The sequence below is a fragment of the Bombus pyrosoma genome, linkage group LG10 (genome assembly GCF_014825855.1).
Source record: "Bombus pyrosoma isolate SC7728 linkage group LG10, ASM1482585v1, whole genome shotgun sequence".
In the NCBI taxonomy this organism is placed as follows: Eukaryota; Metazoa; Arthropoda; class Insecta; order Hymenoptera; family Apidae; genus Bombus; species Bombus pyrosoma.
This window is the reverse complement of record NC_057779.1, coordinates 8,874,866-8,900,816: the sequence shown is the minus strand read 5'-3', so window position 1 is coordinate 8,900,816 and position 25,951 is coordinate 8,874,866. Positions and strand designations below refer to the sequence as shown.

Below are 25,951 nucleotides of genomic sequence, written 5' to 3'. Positions count from 1 at the left end.
TACACTCGCGAGACTCTGACCAAGTAGTCCTGCTCTTATCTCTTCAACTTTCTGAAATTTCGTTCGTTCGTACCGGTGTCTCGATCGTATAGACTTCGACGGTCGACCTATCCTACGACCTTGCTATATCGCAAAGGATATACAACAATGTATAATTCAGAGATTACCACCACAACGCGAATTGCTCCAGTAATAATCGAACGGGCTAGTCGTTCGCGTGACTAACCCGTTGCTGTTGCTGCAGCTGCTCGCGAATTATCGATTCGCGAATATTTCCCTTCGTCCGTGGTCATGCGCGGTAATACTGCCGACCTAACTTTCAAACAGGGAGAGCGAATAAGTACGAGAGAGAGAGAGAGTCTGAGGGTGAGGAGGAGGGAGAGAGAAGGATCTGCTGCGAAACGTCCTTGGTAGGATACGCCTTCTCGTGTATGCGTATATCCGTGCGCAAGAAAACGTGGTCGCTCTGGATGCTAACGCGGTACATGCGCTTTGCGCCTTCAATGCTGCATCGTCGACGGATATATTTCGAACATCACGGTTGCATCTACTGCGATACGTCCTTAGACGTTGACGATCTTCTCAATTCCGTAAATATCGATGTTACTTTCTCCGACAAAGATAAGTACCGGACGGTCGTCGTTTAAACGTCGTTGGAAACGCAGCCATTTATCGAGATACGACTATTTGAAACAGTCATCGAAAACGGACGATCCTTCACGTTCAACGAACGAAGCGATTGAGCATCGTACGAGCAGGGCAGAGGGTGGACAGGGGGTGGGGGACAGGTGATACGAACGTCTTGCGCGAACACGATCCCAAGCAATTAGAATTACGTTTCTATCGGATCTCTTACGGCAGTAGGTCAACGAATAAAGGAGGCGCGACATCGAATCCGAGGATATCTTAATCCGACGCTTTTTTTAGACGCTCGACCTCGCGTCGGTCCCGACCAGTATCTCCGTTGTCCAGGAACGGCGGAATTTCGGATATAGCGTGAATGCGTACGATTACAGGAATCTATGGAACGTAGAAAAGAAGGAAGGAAAGGAACTCGGAAATGCCGAACGAGACGCGAATTAAGAGAAAAAAGAGAGAAAAATATCGAGCGGAAATAGGCGAACGGTGACGAGGAAAGGTAATTGTTGCTTTCTCTGAAAATGAAGGAGGATATCGGTGGAAATTGTTCGAAGGCCGAGAGATCGAGTTAAAGTTCCGAGTAAGAATGAGAGAGAGGGATGGGGGAAAGAAGAGAAATAGAAGTCGGAGACGGTAGCGATAGACGTTGGTAGTAGAAAGGATAGAAGCGACGCACTGCGTGGGGCAGAAGGCAACCGGCAACGTGTGTACCGTTGTTTTTAGTCGAGAGACGGAAAAATACGGGATAAAGGGGTGAAGAGGTGGAAAATCGGCGGTAGGGGATCGTGAAAACTGCGTAACGGGGAGGGAGGAAGCTGGAGGAGCCGAAAAGCGAGTTAGGGGAATAGCGAAAGTAAGGAAGGGGTACGATAGAGAGAGAGAGAGACGGATAAACGCGAAGCTGATGGCAAGGCAAGGGCACCGTGTTGGGTGGCCGAGGTAGGGGAACAGAACGAAGGGTAGAATCGAGGCGTAGGGAAACAGGCATCAGGGTGGAAATGGTCGGAGCTTCCCTGGACGAGAGCGATAAAAAGAAAGATGGCGGATCACGGGACACTTTTCTATTCCGTAAACAGTATGCAGAACGCACGGCGTGCCGATCAACCGATGCCAATCTGGTTCGGTAAACGGCGATGGTGTTTAAGCGATCGATGATTATTCGCAGGGTACCGATATCGATGGTTCTTGGACGACGTACCATCCCGTGGTTAATTTTCTTTCGCGAGTAATAGCCGTGGACGTGGACAGCGAGTGAGAGGCAACGTAGCTGATATTCCCAGAGGAATATATAGGAAAGGAGGATAGGGGTAAAAGGAGCCGAGATAGAGGCGCGCGCAAGAGATCCACCCGAGATTACAACTGGTAGGAATACGTGTATAGAGGGGAGAGAGACGGAGACCGAAATAGACGGGGGTGGGTCGGTTGGAAAGGGAGGCTAACAGGGGAAAGAAGGAGAAGGAGCGAGTTAAACAGGGAGCGGGTGGTGCAAGGTAGGGCGGTGAAAAGAGGAAAATCGCGTGCGAACGAAAGCACGAAGGGGATGGAAAAAGTATGGGGTAGAAGGAGGGGATGACCGGTAGCGGATAGAGAGAGGGGATAAACGGAAGGAGAAATTTCGACGTATGTGTGCGTGTGCGCGTGCGAATTGGAAAGACAGAGCAGCGAGAGACCGAAGGTGCACCGAAGTTTCCGTCGTCTCTCGAAGAGGGACTCTCGACACGTTCGTTATACGACCCGCGCGCAGTTGCTGGTGCGCGGCTACGGGGTCGGTGTTTCCGCGTCACGCGCACGACCCCAAAAAGTGTGTATGTGCGTGCGTATCTGCGTGCGTGGTTCGAGCGCCGTCCGCGTTGCAGGATTTCTCATTTACGCGACGATAAACGCGGGATCCTGCCTGTGGAACGTTCGCGTACGAGGGTGAACGGAGGAAATCGCAGGAGACGAAGGAGAAGAAAGAAGAAGGGAGGGGGAGGAGAGGTAGAGAAACGGAAGGAAGAAAGGAAGGAAAGAAAGAAAGAAAGAAAGAAAGAAGAAAGAAGGTTGGACGAGTCACGATCGTTATCGGTCGCGCCACCATCCTGTCGATAAAGGTTGCTCGCCCGAAACCGCGAAAAGTGGATTCGTCGGTTTTGCTGGAACACGGTATACTTGGCCCCGTTTCGCTTCTTTCCACGCCAGTACCTACGGCCTGCAACGTTTCCTAGTTCTGAGAAACGAAAAGGAAAACGAAAGAAACGCGCGAGAGGAAGAAAGAAGGAGAGGTTCGTCGGTCGCGCTGGTCGTGGCATTAAAACTCCCTTCGAACCTCCTGTACACGATGCGTCGATAAGAGAAGTTGAGCGAAGGAGTCGCGCGCGTATCGATATCCCGTTTGTAAATCTGTGCCGAATCGTGTGCCGAATAAAAGCAGGCGCGTGCGACTCTTCCTTCGCCAGATTCGACCAAGCGAGTCGACGTGACACGACGCGATTTTAAAGGTGCGCCACGGTCGAGACGGTGTCACGAGGAGCTTGGCGACAAGCTCGCTGAAATTTTAGCCGAAACGAGTCGTCGTCTGTGTTTGAGCTACGATCCGATGTTCGTACAGCGAGCAAGAGAAGCGTTTCGAAAGCCCGAGTGAACCGATCGGACGCGCGATCCGTCCGATCCGTTTTGTGCCTCGTCCAAGTGTCTCGCGTATCGAAACGGCTCGAGTGGAATCGTCGAGTTTGTAAGAAGGTGGTTGCCCGAGGACACGCAGCGAAACGATCAAACGATCGAACGAAGCGAACGTTCGCGCAAGGAAGTCGGCGAGGAATACGCACGGAAAGGAAAGAAGAAAGGAATCGGTGAATTCCTTGGAAGAAGGAAATATTCCACGATCTTATCGTCGTCTATCGTTTGGAATTTCCATCGTCACGGTGTAGAGGGCCGTGCGCGCGCCCCTCCGCGCGCGCGCGCGCGAGCTCTCACGCGCGGATCCTGGTGCGCGCTACCATATTTGTCAAGGGTAGTCCCCTAACCTCACTTTGCCACCGAGGAAGCAACCCTGTCTGTATTGTATACGAACGAGAGAAGCGAAGGAAGGAAGAGAAAAAGGACCCGTTTTTCCGGACCCGTGTCGGAAAAAGTTACAAAGGATAAGAGGAAGGAGATAAGAACTCGCACGGTGGTGTTGTCGGGTAAGAAACGAGGTATACGTTGACCGTATCGGGAGAGCGAGCGACCAAGGAAGAGCAAGACGGCTAGATAGGGTTGAGGAGAGAGAAAGAGAGAGAGAGAGAGAGAGGGAGAGAAAAGCACAACGAGGTCAAGGAGGAAAGGTTAGGTAAGAGTACTCGCGCGGAAGGTGGATACTCGGCAGGCTACTGGCGAACCTGCTTGGGGTGTGTCCATGAAGCCGACGCAATGGCAACGAACAAAGAAAACGACGTCGGTGCCGTGTAGGCTGTCAACGTGGTGGCCGTTGAAGTTGTCGTTAACGCGGTGGGACGCGTTGCCGTGTAATCGGCAAGCGTGATCATCCGCGATAACCGAAGGGGGGCAAACAGAAAAGGGAGAATAGCCGGGCGTTTAGGATGCAGCATGAACCTCGGTGCCCCGTATCGGGAGCTGGTGAGCCTCGGAAGGGGGACTACGGTGTCCAGGTGCTTTCGCCGGTCGAGAGATCGCAGGTCTCCGTCGTCCTCGAAACGGGCAGTATCGCCGGCGTCGTCGTCGCCACTGCCGTCGTCACTGCCGTCGCCACTGCCGTCGTCGTCGCCGTCGCCGTCGTCGTCACCGTCGCCGTTGTCGGCGCAACAACAGCAGCAACAACTACTACCACAACAACAACAACAACAACAACGACGACGACGGTTGTCATCGTGTTTACGATCGTCACTGTCTCGCTGGTCAATCTGGTCGAGAGCTGCCGTTACCGGCGTGGTTGCAGTGCCGCAACGGCATCGGAAGTGGCGGCGGCCATCTGGCAAAAGAATCAGATTGCGAGAAAGAGCGAGCGGGAACGGGATCGGGATCGGGATCGGGATCGAGATCGAGATCAGCAGCAGATTCGCGAGTGGCAGGTGGAACGGGAACGAGATCGGGAACAGCGGCGGCGGCGACAGGAACAGCGGCAACAACAGCGACAGCAGCAACAGCAGTTACAGGAGCGTTCGAGCGAAAACGAGAGCGAGAGCGAGATCGACAGCGAGATCGAGAGCGAGTACGAAAGCGAAGAAGAGATCAGCAGCGGGATTGTACGACACGAGGAGTCGGTGGTGCAGGTGGCGCGGCAGAAAGAAGAGGCGAAAGCGGTGGATCATCGGGTGCAGCAGCAGCGGCGGCGGCGGCGGCGGCGGCGGAGGCGGCGGTGGCACGAGAATCCCGAGTGCGTGGAACGCGTGGTCACGCCATTGTTGTTACCACTACTGTCATTGCCGCGCGAGTTGGCGTCCGGTGTTTTCACCACCGTGCAACTTATCGTCGCGTTGGCACGGTTCGAGTTGGCCGTTCGCTTCGCGGATCACCGTCGAGATCATCGTCGAGATCGCCGGGATCGTCGAGAAGGAGGCCGCCTGCTCCAGGGGGACTTCTAAGGGCCCCGCCGCCCCGGGCCGCTCGGACAGCTGTCATCCGGCTATCGGCTCCGGGATATCTACGAGCGGGGCTGACATCATTTACGAGTCGTCTCGAAAAGAAGATCGTCTCGATCATCCGCGGGCAGGAAAGCGACTCGACGAACAACCTACTGTCCCTCTTTACGCGCAAATTCGATCCTCCGTGTATCGGTTATACGATAGACACCAGCAACTTAGTTACGACGAAAGATTCGCCTTGCTTCGATCGGGAATCACGGCCTGCTCTTCGATTCGCTCTTCGATTCCCCGAGACAGTCGGTGTTGCTTGCCGCTGCAACCGAGAAGATCCGAGTCTCGACGATTTACCGACGAGAATCGCCGCGGCGACGCCAGCACGGAGGCCGTCGATCGCATCGTCGACGACCTGCGGAGAATCGAAGAACGAGGTAGCGCGACTCGCCTCAGCGTTACCGACGACCCGTCGTCGTCCGTCGAGCGAACAACGAGCACAGAAGCGTGGAGGACGGCGACGAGAAACGGCAGAATCGAGAGGCATACGCGGCGAGCGAACAAGAGCCCCGATCTTTGGTGGCAGCGATGCGGGGCCTTGTGCAGCCAGACGACGGGAACGTACGCGATCGCAACAGGGATCATCAGCGAAACAAACTCGATATCACGATATATCGTCGGCGTCGATATCATCGAAACGGATATCGTCGAGAACGGAAAGGCAACGTGGACAAACCGAAGGATATTGGACCGCGTCACGAGTCAGTGGCGTGGGCCGTCGACGGGGACGATCGTCGTCGGGGCGGACCGGGGACGTTAACAACGTTCCCGAGCACGCGTCCATGCGGCTCGATCCGCCCGAATTCACGGGACCACCATCCACGTCGTACGATTGGAACAACGGCAACGACCGCTGCTACTCGTCCTCGGGCTTGCCTCTTCATTTTCTTCCGCGCCGATCTACCACCGCGGGAATCTCTTTCTTTCGTTTCCGACTCTCGGTCCCGTTCGTTCGTGGTTCCGAGATTTTCCAACGGCAACGACAATTCACCGCAGTTATCGCGTACGGTGTCCATCATCGTCGACTCTTGTCGTCGGTTCGACGTTGCTGCTCGATCGAGCACGGGAACGGATCCGAAACCAGAAACGCCACTGCCTTTCGTGTCTCTTACGACTCGGTTTACCGCAGCGAAGTGCGCCCGCGCATTCGCACGCTCACCAATATTTTGCAGAAAAAAAGCGGTGATTGTCGCGTACAGCGAGGGAACGATCGGTTCGAGTTCGAAAGCGAGGAAAAGGAAAACGTCGATGACGATGCCGACAACGGTTATGACGACGATGACGACGATGACGACGACGACGACAACGACGCCGACACCGCCGAAAACAAAGATGACGACGACAACGACAACGATGACGACGATGACGACGACGACGACAACGACGACAACGACGATGGCGGCGACGACGACGACGACGAAGACGGCGAAGACGAAGACGAAGACGACGAAGACGATGACGATGACGATGACGATAACGATGACGATGACGATGACGAAGACAACGATGTCATCGACTACGTGTGTTACGTCAATGACCTTATTTTATCGACGTGCCAAGCATCGAGGTCACGGTCTTGTTATACCGGAAGCAGGAAACCGAGAACGAGATGGAAGAAAGATGACGTTCGGGATCGCGCGATCACCGAGGAATCCGTCAATTTCTCTGGAATTCGTATCGCGAATGTTACGAACGTTCCTTCGGTCGATGTATTTCCTTACACTGCCTACAATGACGAGGACGATGATATCGGAAGCTACCGTGATATCGGGGAGTCGTCGCGTGTCGTCGCGTCGTCCCGCGAGATCGGGAACGTTCGTGTTGGACAGGAAGAGTATCGAGAAGAGACGAAATTTTGTCGAGACGTTGGCAACCACGGGGACAAACTCCAAGTGAGAAAAGTGGTGGACGATGATATTTGTGACGACGGAGAACGTTTTCGTAAATTTCGAAGCCGTCGTAAGCGGAATGCCGATTCGGGACGTGGTACGCGCGGAAAGGTTTGCGTCGCGAGCGGAAACAGCGGGAGACGCGAGAGCCACTACACTGCCCGGTTCCAGAAGCCGATCATCCCCAACGGAAGCAGCGAGAACGAAACGAAACTCTCGAGGAACGGACCAACGACGACGAAGGTATCCAACAACTGGCGCGGCCGAAAGTACGGATTGCTGTTCATCTTGTATTTATTGGCTTGGCCGCTGGTGTGTTCGACGAATCTCTCCGGACAGTTTATCTCCGGTTTCACCCGTAATCCATCCCTCGGCCCAGTCGAAAACCTTCCGCGGCACAATGCCACGCAAATTTCCTCCTTGTTGTTGTCGTCGAGCGTCGCGCATCAACATCAACAACATCAGCAGCGTCAACAACATCAGCAACATCAGCAGCAGCAGCAACAACAACAACAACAGAAGCAACGCTATCGGCAACTGGAGGAAGATCACGATGTGCGAGAGCAATTGGTCCGGGACGCCGAGTACGGCAGTAACGGACATCATCGTCGCCGTCACGAAGAACAACAACAACAATTACAACAGCAGGAAGATCAAGGTCGCGAGCAACGAGAGGTGGAAGAATCGTCGTATCAAGATCGCGGCGAAGCCGTTTTCGAATCCGAATCGACACATCCTTACAACGAATATAGCTGGGAGATGAACCAAATAAATCCTTGGTTATCGGCCTGCGATCTGGCGGGCCCAGCGCCGGCCGATCTTCAGGGTACCTGCGGTCCACCGGAAGTACCGAAATATTGCCCGGTCGCCTGTGTGGCGAGCTCGAAGGGAAACGGCGGTAATGGAAACGATGCCGAGTTCGTCGAGGTGATCGAGAAGGTCAGGGTCACCGGAAGGAATTGTTATTGGTCGACCGGTGGAAAGAAGGAGGCAACGACAGAGACAGCGGTGGCGGAATCGGAACGGTTCGACTCGAGTTCGATAAAGTCGTCCGGGACGGACGGCGGTGAGGTGGCGAGTGACAAAAAGGGAAGGACCGATCGAGAGAAAGCCGAGGGCGTACGGATGGATCCGGAACAGTGCCTTTTTTATCTCGAGGAGTCACATAAGAGGGACATCTGTCGGGATGATTTTGGCCGGACCAGTACGCGAAGTTTTTTAACCCCGAGGGAGAATCGATATTGGTTCATGAGCGGGTTGCGTCTGCGGCACTGCTGCGACCACGCGGTGGTCAACGCCCTGGCACCTGGCAAGGGTGGTCCGCTCGAGAATGTGCTAAATGGTGGCCAGAAGTGCGTCGATGCCCTGGAGAAGCTGTTGCACGCCGATGTGTTAGCCGCAAGATTGCATTGTGAGTTCGAGGAAGTGCTCGCGCGATACGACTGTGCACAGCCCTATTCGGTCATCTTCAACTGCACCCACTGCAAGGTAACGGCTCTTAACGCTCTCTTCTCTTTCCTCTCTGTCCTCTCCTCTTTTTTTTCTCCGTTTTCTCCTTCTCTTCTTTCCTCGCCTCTTCGTTTCCTCCTCCTCCTCCTCCTCCTCCTCCTCCTCCTCCTCCTCCTCCGCTCTGTTATCGTCGAGCGTACTCGTTCGACCAGGCTTTAGCCGATAACCGACCAACTTGCAAAGTAATCGCAAAAGTTGGCAAACGAAGCGCCTCGTCTCGCAGATAACCGTCGTCCTCGTGAAATCTTTTCTCCCCTTCTTTTCCCGGAGATGAGGGAAAACGTGGAAACACGGTATTTGGCAGACGAATCGACGGGACGCACCTACGAACAACCGAACCATCTCTTTCGCTCGATCAGCGCTAAGGAACGTCTCGCACAGAAAGTTTGCCAATTAGCTACGAATCCCGTTTCCCTCTCTCCTTGTATGATCGTTGTATTTCTCATAACGAGTATCCTACCTCGTGCAAATTCTTCGCATCGCGTTCGACTTGTTCCGCCTCTTCGCGCTCGATAGCGAGAGTCTCGGGAACATCGCCAACAAATTGATCCGATTAATCGTGCGACGGTACCGACTATGAAAAATCGTTCGCCACGATGTGCTTTCGGACTGCCGCTGTGTCAGTGGCGCCGAGCTTAGACGACGTTAAAAATTTTCGGTTGATCGCGCGGACAGAAGTTTACGCAAGAGGAGTAGCACGAGCGCGATATCGATTCGAGCGATTAGCACGACCATTCGTTTGCCCCATTTGCGGCTCGTGATTTAATGCCGGATTCAGATCCTGTCTTTTATCCGTTATATACATATGTATGAAGCGACGATTCGTTTCTTCGTTCGTTACCTCGATCCGCATCTGCGCTCGGTGCTCCGCCTCGAACGTTCGTACTCTTTCTTCTCCGTCGATGCTGCGACTATCCGGCAGAGAATCGTCGTAAGCCTTCAAGTATAACACCTCGTGTCGTTGCATCGTACGCGAGCGAACACTTTGCGGTCGCGACACGTTTGGAACGCGTGTCCAAATTGTTCGTCGGACGAAACGTCTGATTCTGGAAAAAAGGAAAGAAAAGAAAAGGGACTAATTAATTAATTCTGCTCAACGTTCGATGAAAGTTGAAGGATCGTTGACCTACAAATTAGGAGAACGAAAGTGGATGAACGAACTTGGACGAGATGGCCAGGATCCCGGTTACGGTACGCGAGTCTGTTTTATATAACGCGAGAACGCGTTAATTGGCGGCTGATTGTGAGCGAATCAGATGGGTTGGTTTACATTAATCAGCTTTTTTTTTTCTTTCTGCTCGAACGAAACACGAACGAAAAGAGGGCATCGTCGTGGCGCATCGTCGTGGCGCATCGACGTGCGAAAATTCCTAGCAGAGCGAATCAAAGCACCTGTATCAGGATCTGACTAAAATCAACGTTAAGGACAACGTATGAGGAGATATTAACGTGCCTCGCGTCTCCATCCCGATCAGTCGGATCGTTGCCGGACGGCTAATCATCGAACGCGTTTGCTCCAGATTGATCTTCTACCTTTAGGAAGGAACGTGGACTTACATTTGTATTGTATTTATAATCCGCGTATTCGCGATATTCGGTGGATAGCGCAATTTCTAAAAGAAACCTTAATTACGCTATACTTGCTACTTGTTCGATTAGAACTGCTCCTCTCTCCCCGGCAGTTATCGACATTGTTTTAACATGCAACGAGTTGGTACGATCAAGTAGTAAACTAATTTGTACGACGTCCCCGACGATTATATCGGAAATCAATTTGCAGATATTCCAGTGCGTTGAACATCGTGGCAGCCGTTATCAGTCACGTGTCGGTCGGTGGTTATCGGTTTTTATCGTTGAAACTTTTTCGGCCCGACCGATTTCCCCTGCGATCCAACGAAACTTTCTACATAACGTCCGAGCATTTTGCGTTACGTCGTTACGTTGCTATAGGTTTGGTGATACCGGAGCCAGCAAGGGTTGAAAGGTCCCGAGTGCAGGTGTACCGGAGACTATGACCGGCGCAGTTGCAGTTGCAGTTAAAGTTGCAGGCAGGCGACGGGCAGCCGGTCATTGCTTTTCTGTGCTACGAAATTGACGCTGGCGCCGGCGTCGGTGTCGGTGTCGGTGTTGGCGTCGGCGCGTTTATGCTGCTTGCAGGGTCTCTGTGTATATAGGTGCGCAAAGTATACACGCGGATCGTCCGAGACAGATATAGAGGGAAATCCTCGCGTAACCTTGTTAATGGCTCGTTGTCCCTTCTCGAAACCGCTGTCCGAGCGACGGATCGTTTGTTCGACGTAACGAACGATTAGCCTGGGAAGCGAACGTTGCGCGTCCAACTGTCCGCGATTCGACCTCCAAATTTACGTTTCTTACTTGTCGTTTCGACCGATGATGGAAAACCGCGAAATCCATTCGTGCGATTAGTGCGCTTGCTCCAGCCTCGCTTAGCCCTTGCTACGTGGTACGAACATGTGCGTACTGTCCTTATACACGCGTACGAACACGTTGACGCGTACCAAGTGGTTTAACGATTAAACGTCAAGTATAGTCAACCGTGCGTCGGTGCGAAACTGTTGGTTGGCCGTGGCAACTAGTTTGCTTACGACTCGTTCGTAATCACGCGCGTGCCTCGGATAACCCACGATTTACTCGTAAACTACGTATCCTTAGCGAAGGAAATTAGTTTGGGCGGCGAGACTCGAGAAAGAACTGGCCCGCACTTGATCGTCGGTAAAGCGTAACAGCGATCTCGTATCGAGAAAACTCGCTGGTATCTGGTCGTAGATAGGAAAATTCAAGACGCGTAGGACGAACAGCAGAGTGGACGATCGCCAGGTTAAAAGAAGGAGCGATCGGTTAAGTAGCGAGAAAGGTCGGACAAATGAGAGAGAGGTTCGCGAAACGGTAGAAACAGGGGAAAGAGGGAAAGACGCGAAGAGAAGCGAACAGTTGAGCGCGGAGTGTCGCTCGAGGGAAAACTCGAAGCAACGAAAGATGGTGGGAAAGAGGCGGGGAGAAATAGAGAACGTAGGGTACGAGGTAGCAAGATCACGTTGCCTGTTGCCAAAGAAACTTTTATTTGGCGCGACTCGCAACTCGTTCTCGTTGCCTTCGAGCGAAATCCAACTTTGTAATTCCGATAAAATACGTCACGGACCAACGAAAATGGCAAAGATTTATCAATTGAGATCGCTTGAAACGCAGCGCAAAAAGCTGTTTATGCTTGGTTACATTTTTGGCGAACGGTTATTACCGATGTACAATATACGCAGTTGCAAGCTGTCCGATGCAGTGTGCGGCCACTCCTCTTCCTCGTTCGTTTCCTACGTGTGTACATTATCCATATACGTGTAGCTACGTATATACGCGCATAGATATATGTCGCGTGTCCTATGCAAGTTATGCATACATGTTACTCAACGGTACGACGTTGATGTCTCTCGGCTCTCGCGCAGAATTCGATGTAGGTGGACACTTGGGGTAATTGGCAACAAACTATGCGGATGAACGCGACTCCGCCAGGGTATTCCTTATTATGTCGACTAGCTAGGTGTTTCCTTCCAGTATCTCTCGTTTCCGACGCGCCACTCTATGCTATCTCTCTTTTGTTTGAAATTTCCCTCATTTCCATCGTCGACCGCGTCTCTACGTTTCTCGTCGCGTACGTAACGCGCGTCGGTCGATCGAACGAACGCGAACAGGCGAAACAACGAGCGACTTTTCCCGTAATTTATCGTTTCGCTGTTTCAACTAAGCATATTTCGGTAATGAGCAGATAGACGGATTTGGTAGATTTTCGCGCGGCTATACGCGATGCATGGCGCTCTGATGCTTTCTTACGAGAAAACGATGGCTTCGTTGCTCCGCCGTTTCGACTTTCGAACGAACGAATTACGGTAATCGCGTTTACGGATTTCGCGGATCCGAAGCGTTATGGCACGCGCAAAGCGTTACATTCGACGAATGTACGGCGAGCTGCGCGCGTAATCGCGTCGAAGCAACGCTACGTGAAATTTGACGACGGTGGGAAAGCTATGATTTGCAAAGAGGGCGAACTGTAGCTCGAAATGAAAATATCGGTCTCTCGATACGATAACAAGTCGACGAGATAGGATGTCCCCGATAAATGTTTAAGCGGTTAAATCGAGTTTTCGCGGGTAGCGAGGTGGCTAACGCGTCTCGTTCGATCGATCGTTCTAACGAAGGCGAATTAATTAACAAAATTGACGTCAAGCTGGACCGTCGACGCGAGTCGACGCGCGAGACGACGCGTTCCTCGATAATCCTGGTAAAAATAAGCTGCGTTAATTTCGGCCGGCCGCAACACTGATGGAATCGAGCGACGAAAGGTCGGCGTTAGCGGTGCTGAATCAAGTTGCCGTTTTATTCGAACGCGGCCCTGTTCCTCCGTGACATAGTCTCGACCTCGGGTCTCCGTCGTTTCTTTCAACTCGCTCGAATTAATTAAACAAAACTGACGTCAAAGCGCGACCGCCGCTTCTCAAACTATCGCGGACGATACTATTTCCTGATACATATTTATTTCCTCGCTCGTTCCTTTAACTCTTGCGATTCGGCTTCTAGTCGCTTCCAGCTATCGATCAGCCTTACGACCGTACGCGATCTTTGCGACGCAACCATGCCATTTTACCATACATACGTATATATATATATATATATAGGTATTACTACGAATTGTAACGCGTAGGTCGCGTTATCGCGCGTTTCACCGAGTAATCGAGAGAAAGAATTAATCGGACAGAAAGGGATCGGTCGTCGGACTCGATAATCGGAACCGTATGTCGTGTCGAAGGATCGAAAGGATACGCGCGTGCCGAACGTCTGCCACGGAACAGATTCGAATCGAAAGAGTCTAGAGGGAAAGAGGATAGCAGAGTAGAGAAAAAGGGGAATCGGAGGGGTTGCTCCGAAGGTTGGGGTGGACGAAGGATGGTCGAGGAGAGGGGAGCCGGTGTAGGAGAGTAAAAGGGGTGGTAGGATGCGAGGTGCAATCAATAGCGAGATTGCCCTCGCTCGGTAGCTACTCAACGCCAATAGAGGAACGTTATAGACACGAGCGTAGAGCTGTTAGCGCTGTTACGATTGTATTATAGATTCGCTGCTCCGTACCGGATTCTACATAGCCGAAACGTGTGCCCAAGGTATCGCCATCGGGACTTTTCCATCCGTCTATCGGATACCGCTACCGTCGCGCTTACAGTTCGATCGGCCACGATCCTCCGTAGCCGATAATAAGAGATAATTTGACCGTGACCCGATACGATCGATCGTTGCTCCAATCTGTAGACGCCGCACTCTGTCGTAAAACGTTGGTAAGATGATGTTGGAAATATTACGTTTGTTTTCTTTTGTTGTCCCGCACGTGTTCGCCGTAATAACGTCGCGCAAATGGCTTTCGTCCGTGCAAAGAAATTGTCGAATAAAATCGGGCTTAGCTGCCATTTCGTACCGGCTACGAGTACCTATTATTCTAGCCTGTACTTGGGTGCTACGAGTACTCGAGAACTGTGTTGCACAGCTCCTTTTCGCGTCAAGATTTCGCGCAACTCGAGCGAAACGCGCTTCCAGCCGCGAAATCCTTTAAATTTCTTACCCTCGTCGCGGCTCAGCCTCCCTTCATCCTCTTCTCTCCTCGTCCCTTGGCTCTCCTTCTCTCGCTCTTCTCTTCTCTCTGCAAGAAACTAGGCAAAGTACCTGGCGGAGGAGAACGCCGGCAAGACGATCGTCGAAGAAACAAAGGGAAAAGGAAAAAAGAAAGACGCGCGTCTCGGAGAATAAGCAGATCGTGTCGAGAAGTCTGGCCTTTTTATAATTCGACGACGCTGTGGCAAATGCGACGAACGCGATAGCAGAAATGGGAAAAATACTCGAAGAAAACAACCATCCTGACCCATATATCCGACGGAACTGCAAGACATCGTCGAATTCAGTTTACCCTCGCCAATCTTTCTTCTCCTCTACTTACCGTCGTTTCTCCACTTTTACGCACGTTATGTTCCTTCGCGTGACGTTTCAACAGCTCGTTTTTACTTTCGTATATCAAAAATACTCGATTCACTCGTCGTCCATATTTTGTTCTACAGCTGGTTGTTTTAATCGAAAAAATTCCTCGAAAATCGAACCGAAAAGAAACGCTCGGTGACGTTCCTTCTCTTTCCGCCATACGTCGACTATCTGGCGAACGTCGTCTCGTCCGAGTGGCAAGCGTCATTTAAGGAATAGAACGGAGGAAATCGGAAGTCTGCCGGTCTATCAACTAGTTCACGGAGCTGCAACTATGCGATCGTGCAGTCACGTGTGCGCTGGTTCACAACTTACCGAATCGATATTCCAGGCATCCTCGTAAAATATCGACGGCTGTGAAATACGTATATGTACGTACATTTACTGCGAGCGCATGTCGCCGGATAATCAGCGAATAAGAATTCACGTTCGCAGTTTTATTCCCTTTCTATTTTCTTTGTTTTACTTTACAGTCGACACCGTTCCGAGACGTAACGTTACCGAAAGATTCCCCCCCATACTTTCTATTATCTTCGAGAAACTTTCTCTTTCCACGAGTATTATCCCTTGACGTTGCAAACGTTTCTTGCCACAAATTTGCACGGTTTCGCTTTCCTGTCGTTGGTCGATGAACATCGGCCAAGAAATTGGCAACGGTTCGTGTAATTGGTAATCCTGGTAGCCGACGTAAGCCTCGTTGAGCGCCAGAGACGTACTCGATAACGACCATCGAGACGTACACGTGCACACGTCTCAACACGAGTGTACTTCTCTGTTTAACGCAGGTTCCGAGCCAGGCGAGTACACGTGATACGATCGAAGGTGTCGAAACGCCACGAATTCATCGTCTTTCGTTCGTTTTCGTCGTCCTCCCGTTTGCCCGTATCGACATTTTCTTCTCTTCCTTTTACCAACATTTCGAGCGCAAGTGAAGGATTCGGTATGCGAAACTAAGCGATTGGTATCGTGGGCAAGAGCGTACTATTTATCACGTGTATGGATGTAAACGCGTCTATTACGCGGCGATATTTTAGCCACGGATTTAACTCGATTCCAAGTTGCCACAACTTTCTATAATTTATAAGAAAGATTCGGCAACACATTTATTTCGCTCGAAGAAGAAACGACTGATATTGAACATCGATAACTCGTTGGCAACGGCAGCGTCCTATCGCTAAATTTACACGATCGAATTCCTTGTGTTTCGTCCCTGAGATACGCCAGCTTCTCCCTCCCTGCTCTCTCGAGTCTACTCGTAAGAGTTTTCTTCTTTTCCTTGTCGAAGCGAAAGACAGGAAAGTTGGCGCGTGAGAAGGCTTGCCGTTCGATTCGAACGAGAACGTGGAAAGGGTGTGCAGAAAAATCGACAAGAAGAGAACGAAGATGAAATACGAACGATGGTACAGCGAACCGGATAACGCAGAATCGGCGAGAGCAACGCTGCGCGGATGAAACACGGATCGATGTCGCAAGGGGTCGACATCGAACATCTTTCCGTTAAGATTCCTTCGGTTTGGGACGAGGGAATCGATTCGACCGACAGAAACCTGCAACTACGATGCAAGGGCCTTTTCTTTCGCGCGACCCCGTTTCTTGCGAGTTCTATCTTCTTCGGCCTCTGTCTCCGTTCGCCTCGCACGACCAACGATTCTCCCCCCGCGATACATATCGCGACGGTCGTGTCTAATTGCTTAAATTGCGAGCAAGTGTAGAACGTTGTTTGAAGTTTTCACGGGTGTAACATCGGTGAATAGACTTTGCAAACAACGGGTATCGGTTCTCGTCCTGTGGCTGTACAGCCGGAAGACTTTTTCGATCGATACAACGAAACAGCACAGAAGAATGGAAAGGCTCTAACAGGACACACGAATCGTCCTCTTTTATGTTGACGCGCGCTGAAAATACTTGGCTCTTCTTCTCTCCACTCTCCATCGAATTGCTATGCGTGAAAAACGACGGCACTACGAGCGGATATCGTATCGTTCGCTAAGGTTTCTTACGCGCGAATATTAGTGGGCGCTTTCGTACGATAGGCATCGTATGATCGGCATAGAAACAAAAGGAAGTCCTATCGCACGTGGCTGCAGATAAAACGAGGTAAAACAGACCGTTACGAAAATTTCAGCTATAGAACGAACGCTTTTGTTTCTCATCGAGTATGTACGTGGATGAAAATAGCGCGCTCGACTTGCGCTAATCGCGAAGAAAAGAAATTCTTTGTATTCGTTCGGGCCGTGCGTCTTTCAGTTGTAAAACTTACTTGACCGATACAGCGTTCCCCCTCTATTACCATCGATGTTGATAGATCAAGTAGGTCAAAGCCAGAGGTCGCGCGTTAGAGGTGAAAACGATATCCGATCGTGCGAAACACGAACGAGCAACAAAGGAGTGGCAATTTTTTCTTTCTGTTTACCTCGTTAGGAACGCTCGAGGAGAGGCGTAGTAACGTCCTAGAGAGAACGTCGAAAGCGAGGTTCAGAGGTAACGTGGTTCGCTTTTACGCGATACGTAGCGCAGGTTGAGACTTTGCGAGCAACGTCCGGGGAATACCAGACCGTGTGTGGTCGCCACAGTTCCCTCGCGTCCATTTAAAAATTACAAACTTTCCACGGCTGACCGCTAGGAAATTGCCCGTGAGAAATTCCTGCTTTCCGCAAACCGCTTCCTCGTTTCCTTCTGCCTTTTCGCGAACGATCTCTCGGCATCCGCGAGCTCCACGAATACTGGTACCGTGTCGCGAAACCGTCGCAACGAACGGCGGTCGAAGAAATTAGGAAAACGAAGCTCGATCGATAAAAGAGCGAAGCGAGTCCTGCGACAGCGAACGACGCGACGCGATACAGCGCGAGAGGATAAAGGAAGATCGAAGGGATCGTTGTTGTTCGCCATTGGTTCTTCGTGCGCGTTGGTCACCGTGGTATCCTTCGCCTGATCGATAACAGCGTACACGTGCAGGAAGATCTTCTCCAGGAGCGTTATTTTCCTCGGTTTAACGTCGACGTTACGCCATACGTCTTCACGGGGACGTCCACTTTTCTCTCGTCGCCGTTTACGTCCTTTTCTCTTCCCTCTACGCCCTACGTCCTATCGTTGGACAAAATTAATTTTCAGCATAGTCCGTAGATCGCCGATACGTATCAGCGGATAGTGGTTCCCAAGCTGGAATCGATTTTCCGTGTTTCCAGCGAGAAGAAAGACGACGCTAGTCGGAGGCTGATATTTTCGATTCGCCTAGAAACGGCAGCGGTAGGAAATGACGAATTCTGTCTGTGTTTGCGAGCGCTGCATAGGTATATTTAGCTCGTCGTATCTGACGATTTTTCTGCTTCTACTCCCGAGCGATATAGGCACCGATATAGACACGGTCGACTGTTCGTAAATATTCGAAAACTTTTATCTGGAAATACCCAAGGGAACGCGGTGCCGTTCTTTCGAATCCGGAGCCCGTGAAGCAGTCGTCATCGTCGCAATCTGATACGAATGAATTTAGGAAATAGGACGACCGCGTTTAGAAACTCGATCCTTGTTCCAAGCTCGCGCAATTGTTCGTCGAATTTGCAACGCATACCGGATGCAGGATAAAACTCATCAACAGCTAGGGAGTGAGCTGATAGTTTTTTATTTTCTTTTTTTTTTATATTCCAGGATCGAATACGTCTATAGCGCGACCTTCGATCCACGTACGATCGCGTACGTCCTTAAATCCTCTCTCATCAGGCAAACGTATGTCACGTGGCGGCATCACGTTACCACCGTGTATTCGCCCTCCTTTCGATTATCGATGTTCGTTTCACGTTCTGGCCTCTTCGACGCAAATAGCTGCAACGTAACTAGCTATTCAACGCCGTAAATCGATCTCCGAGTCCCGGATCCGCCGCTCTTTTTCCAACTTTTGTCACGAAAACGTTAAACGGGTTTGATCCGATCGATTCGCGGCCCTTCGCCTCTCCCGCTTCTCAAATCTTCGGCGCTGCTCGAACGCTCGACGCCCGAGACGTCTTTAAATCTTTAGATTTTACATCGGACAACTGGTTAACACTTTACCGACCGTTTGCGGTTCAACAGCATACAGCACGTCCGACCGGCAGCTCAGGCGCAGATTCTCCCTGGCGCTGGCTCCGTTTCGGTTTCAAATTGGTATAAAACTGTGGGAGCTACGAAGCAACGCAACTGACGCAACTGAGCGAGCACCTTGGTACTAAATAACAAATTAAATAAGAAAGATTGTCGATAAAAAGCCGATTAATAGGCTATCGGTCGGTAAGCGTTGCCGACAAGAAACCGATTAATCGGCTATCAGTCGGTAAAGCGTAAAAAAATTGCCCTGTTCCACGAACGGCCGGTTAATTTCAGCGAGGGATACTTGGCGCTCGTCGCAACAACACGCAACGATCTCTGTATCGCGTTAGTTACGAGCTCGCTGCTTACGGGCACGACTCTGCGGTGCGTGTCACGCTCGCGCTTTCCAACAATAATTTCTCATTCGCGGCGATTATTTATTCTCGTCGCACGATCTTCTCATTGTCTGGCTAAATGCCTATTGTCCGTTCGGTGGAATCGTCGCTGCTTGATCGTTAGCGGTCTCGAGTGGGATACGAGCGACGTTCTCGGTGATTGCCATCTTCGTCTTTGCCGTGGGTGGTTTTTACGACGATAGACTGCAGCGAGAAACCGTGGCGTTGCAGTCACTCGTAATAGGAGAACACGGTGATCTATTAACCTTTTGACGACCGACAGAAACGATAATTTTCAGTCGTATAAAGCATGGAATAAAAAAGAGGAGAAGAGAAGAGCAGAGTCTAACGAGTGACATTTCAACGCCTCCTTCTCCTTCCGATTCGCCGATATCATCGGAAAGGTCTAAGCGGTCAGAGTGGTCGATTGTGAAACTATACGAACGGTAATTGTCGCGTTTAGCGCGAACCACGTAAGCGTCGCGAGGGAACGTTTTCAATTTTCGCTCGCGTAAGTCGGATATCGGAGATTCTCGGGTCCCTTTGTCGACCGTTGAAATTCATTACCGCTCGTATTTACAGCGCAATACCCAAGTTTAATAAGCGGACGCGTTTACGGCCGACGTATGTACATACATCGTTCGACACGAACGAAGCTTCGCTCAACGACCGTGACACGCGTACGTATCGTTCTTTGTTCGTAATCGTCCGACCGAACGACATCGAATTCTACCAAACTCCGTGCCCACTGAACGCCAATTTCTCCGCGTTTTCTTCGTTTTCTCTTCTCTTCTCGACCGCTACGTCGTACAGCTTGATTTATACGATTCGAGCCACCGCTTCCTTCTCAAACGAAAATTTAGCGATTTAGTTGGGCAAACGGTTCGTTGATCGAGCCTCGCTGAGAAAGCAACGGCGTGGAAAAGGAGGAAACGTCGTGTACTCGAGGCACGTTTTGTCGTCCTTTGTTCCAAGTTGTTCGAGCTTTTGTGCGGCCGGAGAAGCGACACTTGCCAGCGGCTGTCGTCTTGCGAGCAATTGTCTCGGTAAGAAGTGGCGCCCGGTCGACGTATAAGAGCGTAACTGCATGTTTTTTCATTTGTTCGCAAAACTGCGCCCACTCGAAGAAAACGGACAGCCGTCGGGAACCGCGTTCGTCGTAATTAAATCGGTTCGTCGTCGAACGACCGCTCTTGCGATCGAAAATTTCTTACTACTCCGAGGCAAAGGAGAAACGACGAGACGGTTCGGCTGATCGATACGTCCATCGTCCTCGTTCGCCTGTACAACGTCCCTCTGGTCAGCTCTCCGTCGCTGTCCGATCGAAGGTGGGAAGATAGGAAAATTTCCATCCGCGTTTACGCGACGAAACGTCGTCGTCTTCGTCGTCGTGTCGCGTGTCAGGAGGACGTATTCGTCTACTACCGTTTCTAGATCCTTCGCAATGGCGCTTAGGTAACGAGATAACTTTTCTCTTCTCCGTTTCTCTGAAACAACACGCGAAATAATCTCTGGAAAATGCTCGAAATAATCGATATTTACTTGGCTGGGAATCTCGCCGTTGGAAAATGTCGATCTGCGAGGTTCGCGCTGCTTTCATTTTCTGGGGCGAAACTAATTGGAATTCGGCACGCAGCGACCGAGTAACCAACAATATTGAAACTCGCTTGTTTGAAAGCGGTGCAGGTGTACCTATCCGTTAATGAAATCTACGCGAGAGCAAATCTATGCCCGGTGAAATTCCGAATATCGAACGTCGGAAGAGAAGAGGAGCGTGGTCGGACGAAGCAACATTTTCCGTTGTTTTCTCTCTGATCGTACACCGATAGAACGCAGACGAGAGAAAGCACGCAGGAAAGAGGCACGCACGATCGAGAAACGTCCTTATCTGGACGAGGACGACGCGGAAGCGACGAACACGCGACGGCAGGATCCAACAAGAGTAAGAGGAGGAGAAAACCACCGGGACGAGGCTGCAGAAGGTGCAGCAGGAGGCTGTGGAAGCTGGCTCGAGGAGGGGTAGGATTTGGGGTAGCATTGGTAGAACGGTAGCACGGATATGGGCCAGGTAACCAGGTCACCGCGACTAAGGGCATTGCTTTTGCAACCGCCAACCACCGCCGCGCGCCACCACCGACACCCCGTCACCCCATTCGAGCTGCTCTAACCTTCCCTACCCCTTCCCCTCTGGCCCCTTTTCTTTTTTCCTCCCTTTTCATCGTTCCATCCTTTTCCATGTTTCCATCTCTCTCTCTCTCTCTCTCTCTCTCTCTCTCTCTCTCTCTCTCTCTCTCTATCTCTCTTCCTTCGTTGCTTCCTTCATCGTCACTCGATACACGACGTATACGACACAACACGTCGAACAACAGTCGCATCTCTCTGTATCTGCGATAGGCATCTTTGTTCCTCGATGTTGTATCGCTTGACGCATCTCGCGTTTCAGCGGTGCTCTTATTTCTCCTTTTCATTCTTCTCGCGTCTTTTCTGCTGGCGGTCTTTTCGTCGTTTCTCTGGAGAGCGAAAAATACTTTCTTTCATTCCACCGAGCTATTCGACAGAGATCCGTCGAGGCTTCTACACGGCCGAGGAACTTGCCGCGGGACTCGCGATAGAATTTACCACGGCGTTGCAGCTCCATCGGGGGAACTTTGACGGAATCTTCTTTCTCCCCTTTGCTTCTCGATACTTCGGCTATCGCAGCTACGAAAAATTGCAAGGATCACCCCCCGTGCCGCGTGTTCTCCGTTTCCCATTCGATCGAGTCCCTTTGCCACCGGCTCGCCATTAATTTCGTTCAAAAGGCGGAGGAAAATTTCGCTCGTAACGTTGCAGGAACAGCAGCGGTGGACCGCCATCACCGGCAACTTTGGTCGTCGTGAGAATTTCGAAGATCGAAAGGCAGACGTCTCGTTGACGTTTCAGGTTTGCACGAATTACTCGTTGCGTGCATTCGCCCCCGTGCGATCTGTACATTCGCCGGTTCCCTTTTCTTCTTCTCCGCTCGCTTTCGCAGGTAATTAAACCGGCGCACTCGTGGCACTCGTGGGCCGAAAAGCTCGTTCACGAGCCAAGTGCGGCGTAAACGAGAAACACCGGAACCGAGGGTACGGTTTCCGGTTGCACGAGCATCGTTTGAAAATTTCCCAACGGGGAAATTAGCACGCACGCCAGGTCAAGCCGAAGATACCTCGTGCTCGTTGTGTCACGGCCGTCGCGATCGAGGCTTCGTTCGCCGTGAGACGCTGTCCGATCCCTAGGATCGGCGGTGAAATCGTTAGTTAAATTACCCAGTTACGCGAAACGAAACACAGCGCGGTGGCGTTTTTTCTAGAAAAAAGAAAAAAGAAAGAATCGTTGGCGCAAAGAGCATTACTAATTTCAAGCCTCTCGTCTTTGATCTCGACGGCCTGACCGAGACAAAGGATCACTCCGGCGTATTCCGAAAGAGGGATAAAATTAATGTCACGGATCCGGGGTGAACAATGACAGGCGGAATTACGGGTCGTTGTATGCGCTGTATGTGCATACACGCGTACACAGCCGCGTGTCGGAAAATACGACCACACGGATACGCGTACGATATACACACGTAGACCTCTGGCTGCGCGCTATCTGTAGTCCGTATCGAGGAGAAAGAAAAGTAGAGCGAGAAGAAAGCAGGTTCGGCGTCGATGTACGTTAGTCCGGGTGAAAAGGAATGAAGTACGCGGTCCATCGCGACCGACGAAACGTGCATGGTCGTGCGAACAAAACGCACCATTTCCACCGACTATATCCGATTTCCCGTTTCTTTGCTCCTCTTTCTCCTTCCAGTCCGACCGTGAATCGGAAACGTTTATACGCGGTTGCTGTTTCGTTCGTTATTCGGGTTAAGAACCATCTGGTCGATCTGACGAAAAAGGAGAAAGAAAAAAAGAAGGGACGAAGAAAAGGAGAGAAATTTAGTCACCGGGAAAAAGACAGAAGACGGGAAGATCGGATAGAAACGAGGCGGAACGTACCCGCGCGGGTTGCGACTCGCGTCGTCGCGCCACGTAACCGCGAACGCATCGACGTCGAGGAATTCCGCGGAAGGAAATCGGAAAACGACGTATTGTTTGAAAGCTGCGCTTCGTTATAGCGATCTAATTGTAAGCGAAAGAAGGGTAGGGACGGCCGATCGAGGGGGATGACTCGACGGAGCACAAGGTGGGAGAAGACTGATCGGCGAGCGACGAGACACGAAGCGGGAAAAGGGACAGGGTGGACGAGACGGCTGAGATGGGAGACAGAGGGACGGGGTTGCGGGTGGAGCGAGTGGAAGACGAGCAGCACGAGCCGGGGTTGGCAGAGGGACGAAAGGAAGGACATAGCCCGGAGGGGAGGGTACCGCATCTGCCTAGTTCGAACGTAGATACTCGACAGAGGCTGGAGAGAATTGGGTCAACCAACTTGGAGTGCGTACTTCAGGTGTAGCTACCTATCCGCCGATCTACCGTCCTAGCGTTCTCGGCTATTCCTTTCGCATTTCTTGCCGAGCAATCTTTGCCCTTTCTTTTCTCGTTAACCGTGCGGCGAACTTCCGTCGTTCTTGACATTCGTCGAATCGAAGAAGCCGTCGCAGCCTCGGAGTCCTTGCCACAGCTTCGACGCCGATTCCACCGCTCTATCGGTCTATTTTCCATTCCGACGAAAAGACGCAGCGATATCTACGCGAAGCTACGATTCTCGCACCGTAAGATATCGTCGCGTTGCCGGAAGTTTGGGTTTACGACTCTGCGTCTCCGGACCAGACAGACGCTAGCTCGTCGAGGGTTTTCGCGGATTACGTCCGCCGCGTTTCTCAGTCGATTCTTTGCGATTCGTAGAATTCTTCAGGAAGCACTGCCATCCCGGTTAACCTGGAACATCGTTCCGTTCAAATTATCATTCGTTTTCGATAGAAAAAGGACAAAAGGAAGAGGTGGCATTTGCGCGAAAAAAGTCCAACTCCGACAAGTTTCGATCGTATTGGATTGGCAACTAAGTGATTGCGGACTTTGTCAATATCACCTAATGACAAAGTCTGCAATCACTTAGTTGCCAAGCCAATAGTTCGCATTATGTCGTATTGTGTTATACCTTGCCAACTTGATTCGGCAGCCGAGTCACGCGAGTCTCGGCACGAGTGAAAAATTGCAAGACGCGACTGCTGCCTGTACGATGCAATTCCAACGCACCGTTGTATCTCTGGTCGCACGAACAGTTGCAAATGAAAAACGATGCAACGACCGTTAAATCTTGTTAACGCGTGTACCGCGCGTGTCGTATGTACCGTGTGACCGTACCGCTTTCGCCACGGTGAAATTCATATCTTTCAATTGGGACGCGTGGTTGCGTCGCGCGTTCCTTCGCGACTAGCAATTGGCGGAAAAGCGACTTTATCGCGACAGGGATTGATCGTAAGATTCCGCCGATCAGTCGATTTTGGCGGCGAAAGCGAGCGACTCGAATCTCCGAGGATTAATCGCGCACGGATATCTCGATTATTCGGAGATTCGATAGAAACCAGGGCAGAAGCAGCTACGCCGAGGTCGTTGCTTTTCGTAGATTTGTTCCGGGTCGCTGGTTTTCGTATGGCGGTGGCCGTACAGCTGGACTTGCCGGGCAAAGCACGAGCCAAGGTTACGGAAGAAGGTGTATCACCGGGATACCGAGCAGCGCTTCTTTCGGCTGTGTACACGAAATACTTAATAAAGCGGAACGACGAGACGAGAAGCAGGATAACGAATACGGATAGAGAGAACAGCCGGGGATAAGTCGCCGTGGCGAATAAAAGGGTTTTCCTGCAACCAGAGCGTAATTATAACGCGCTCTTAGAGGATGCGCAGAAAGTGTAATATTTAAAGTAGGTCAGCCACTGACCCGTCTTATTGCCTGCTGTGACCTCCGATCGTCGCAAATAGAACTCCGAAAACGGAGCGTAGAAACGAGAAGAGAGCGACAACATATTTTTTGGTCGCGCATCGTGGAAACGTGTTTTGTCTTTCTAGCGACCGACTGGAATTCGTCGATCCGCCGCATTCTAACGCGGACTAAACAGATCGTTTGTGATTGCAGGAAGCGTATAGGAAATGGGTGTGCAGCTCCCTGGTGCCTTACTTTGCTCATGGGGAACCACAGGACTTGAATAGCTCCAACAACTGGGCCGGAAGCAGACTTAGGCCCTGTCGGTCCTTTTGCCAATCCGTGGAGCAACGTTGTCCCTACTTACTTCCGGGTGATCGTGCTCCCGCGTATCCCACGCAATACGCCGGCGAACCCACTTTTCTTTGCAGAGGTAACTCTTTGGTCGTAGATGACGATCCGCCTGTATTTTACCACCATCTTCTTACCGCTTGTCGTCCCTCGTCCTCTATCGAACCACGCACCGCATCGCACAAGGGTAATAGCATTTTTGGCACCCTGTTCACCCTCTTCAAAGTCGTCCGACCAAATAGCCGATTTCGAAAGGCGGATAATCGTGTGACGAAACGCGTGGCTGGTTCGAAGGAACGCGCGAGACCTGGCACTTGTAAACCGAAATGATTTCAGATCCGAATATCCCCGAGACCGGAGAGCAAGCCGCGAGGGCATTGCACAGCAGCGAAGAGAACGAGTGCTGCTTTCATGCGTGTTCCGAGGAGTTGCCGGGATCGGGTATTTGCGCCAATTGCACGGACAAGGAACCACGGAGACGCGGCAACAACCACGATCCTCCAACGGCACCCCGTTGCGAAATTAATCCCATTCAACCGGCTTCCACAGGTACGTACGTTCTCTCGTCTTTCTTTACGCTGATTTCTTTACGACGGTCCGATTCTCC

General features: G+C 51.4%; 2 protein-coding genes across 4 annotated transcripts in view; both read left to right on the top strand.

Moving 5' to 3' along the window:
- Window positions 1-651: 651 nt before the first annotated feature.
- LOC122572016 lies at window positions 652-6,009 on the top strand. The gene has a single exon (XM_043736508.1). It carries the CDS (start codon window positions 4,204-4,206, stop codon window positions 6,007-6,009), a length of 1,806 nt encoding a protein of 601 aa, XP_043592443.1. The 5' UTR covers window positions 652-4,203.
- Window positions 6,010-6,031: 22 nt separating this feature from the next.
- Window positions 6,032-25,951, top strand: part of LOC122572006 — a 31,658-nt gene continuing 11,738 nt past the window's right edge. For all 3 annotated transcript variants that reach the window (XR_006318334.1, XR_006318335.1, XM_043736452.1), the window contains exons 1-3: window positions 6,032-8,626; window positions 25,207-25,426; window positions 25,681-25,893. Coding sequence is in view for 1 of the 3 variants with exons in the window: in XM_043736452.1 (XP_043592387.1) it covers window positions 6,032-8,626; window positions 25,207-25,426; window positions 25,681-25,893 (3,028 nt within the window). In the remaining 2 variants the exon portion in view is untranslated. The remainder of the gene's footprint in view (window positions 8,627-25,206; window positions 25,427-25,680; window positions 25,894-25,951) is intronic.

Bases quoted from the DNA above. Each gene is read 5' to 3' on its own strand.
- LOC122572016 (XM_043736508.1), top strand. From the start codon at position 4,204: ATGAACCTCGGTGCCCCGTATCGGGAGCTGGTGAGCCTCGGAAGGGGG.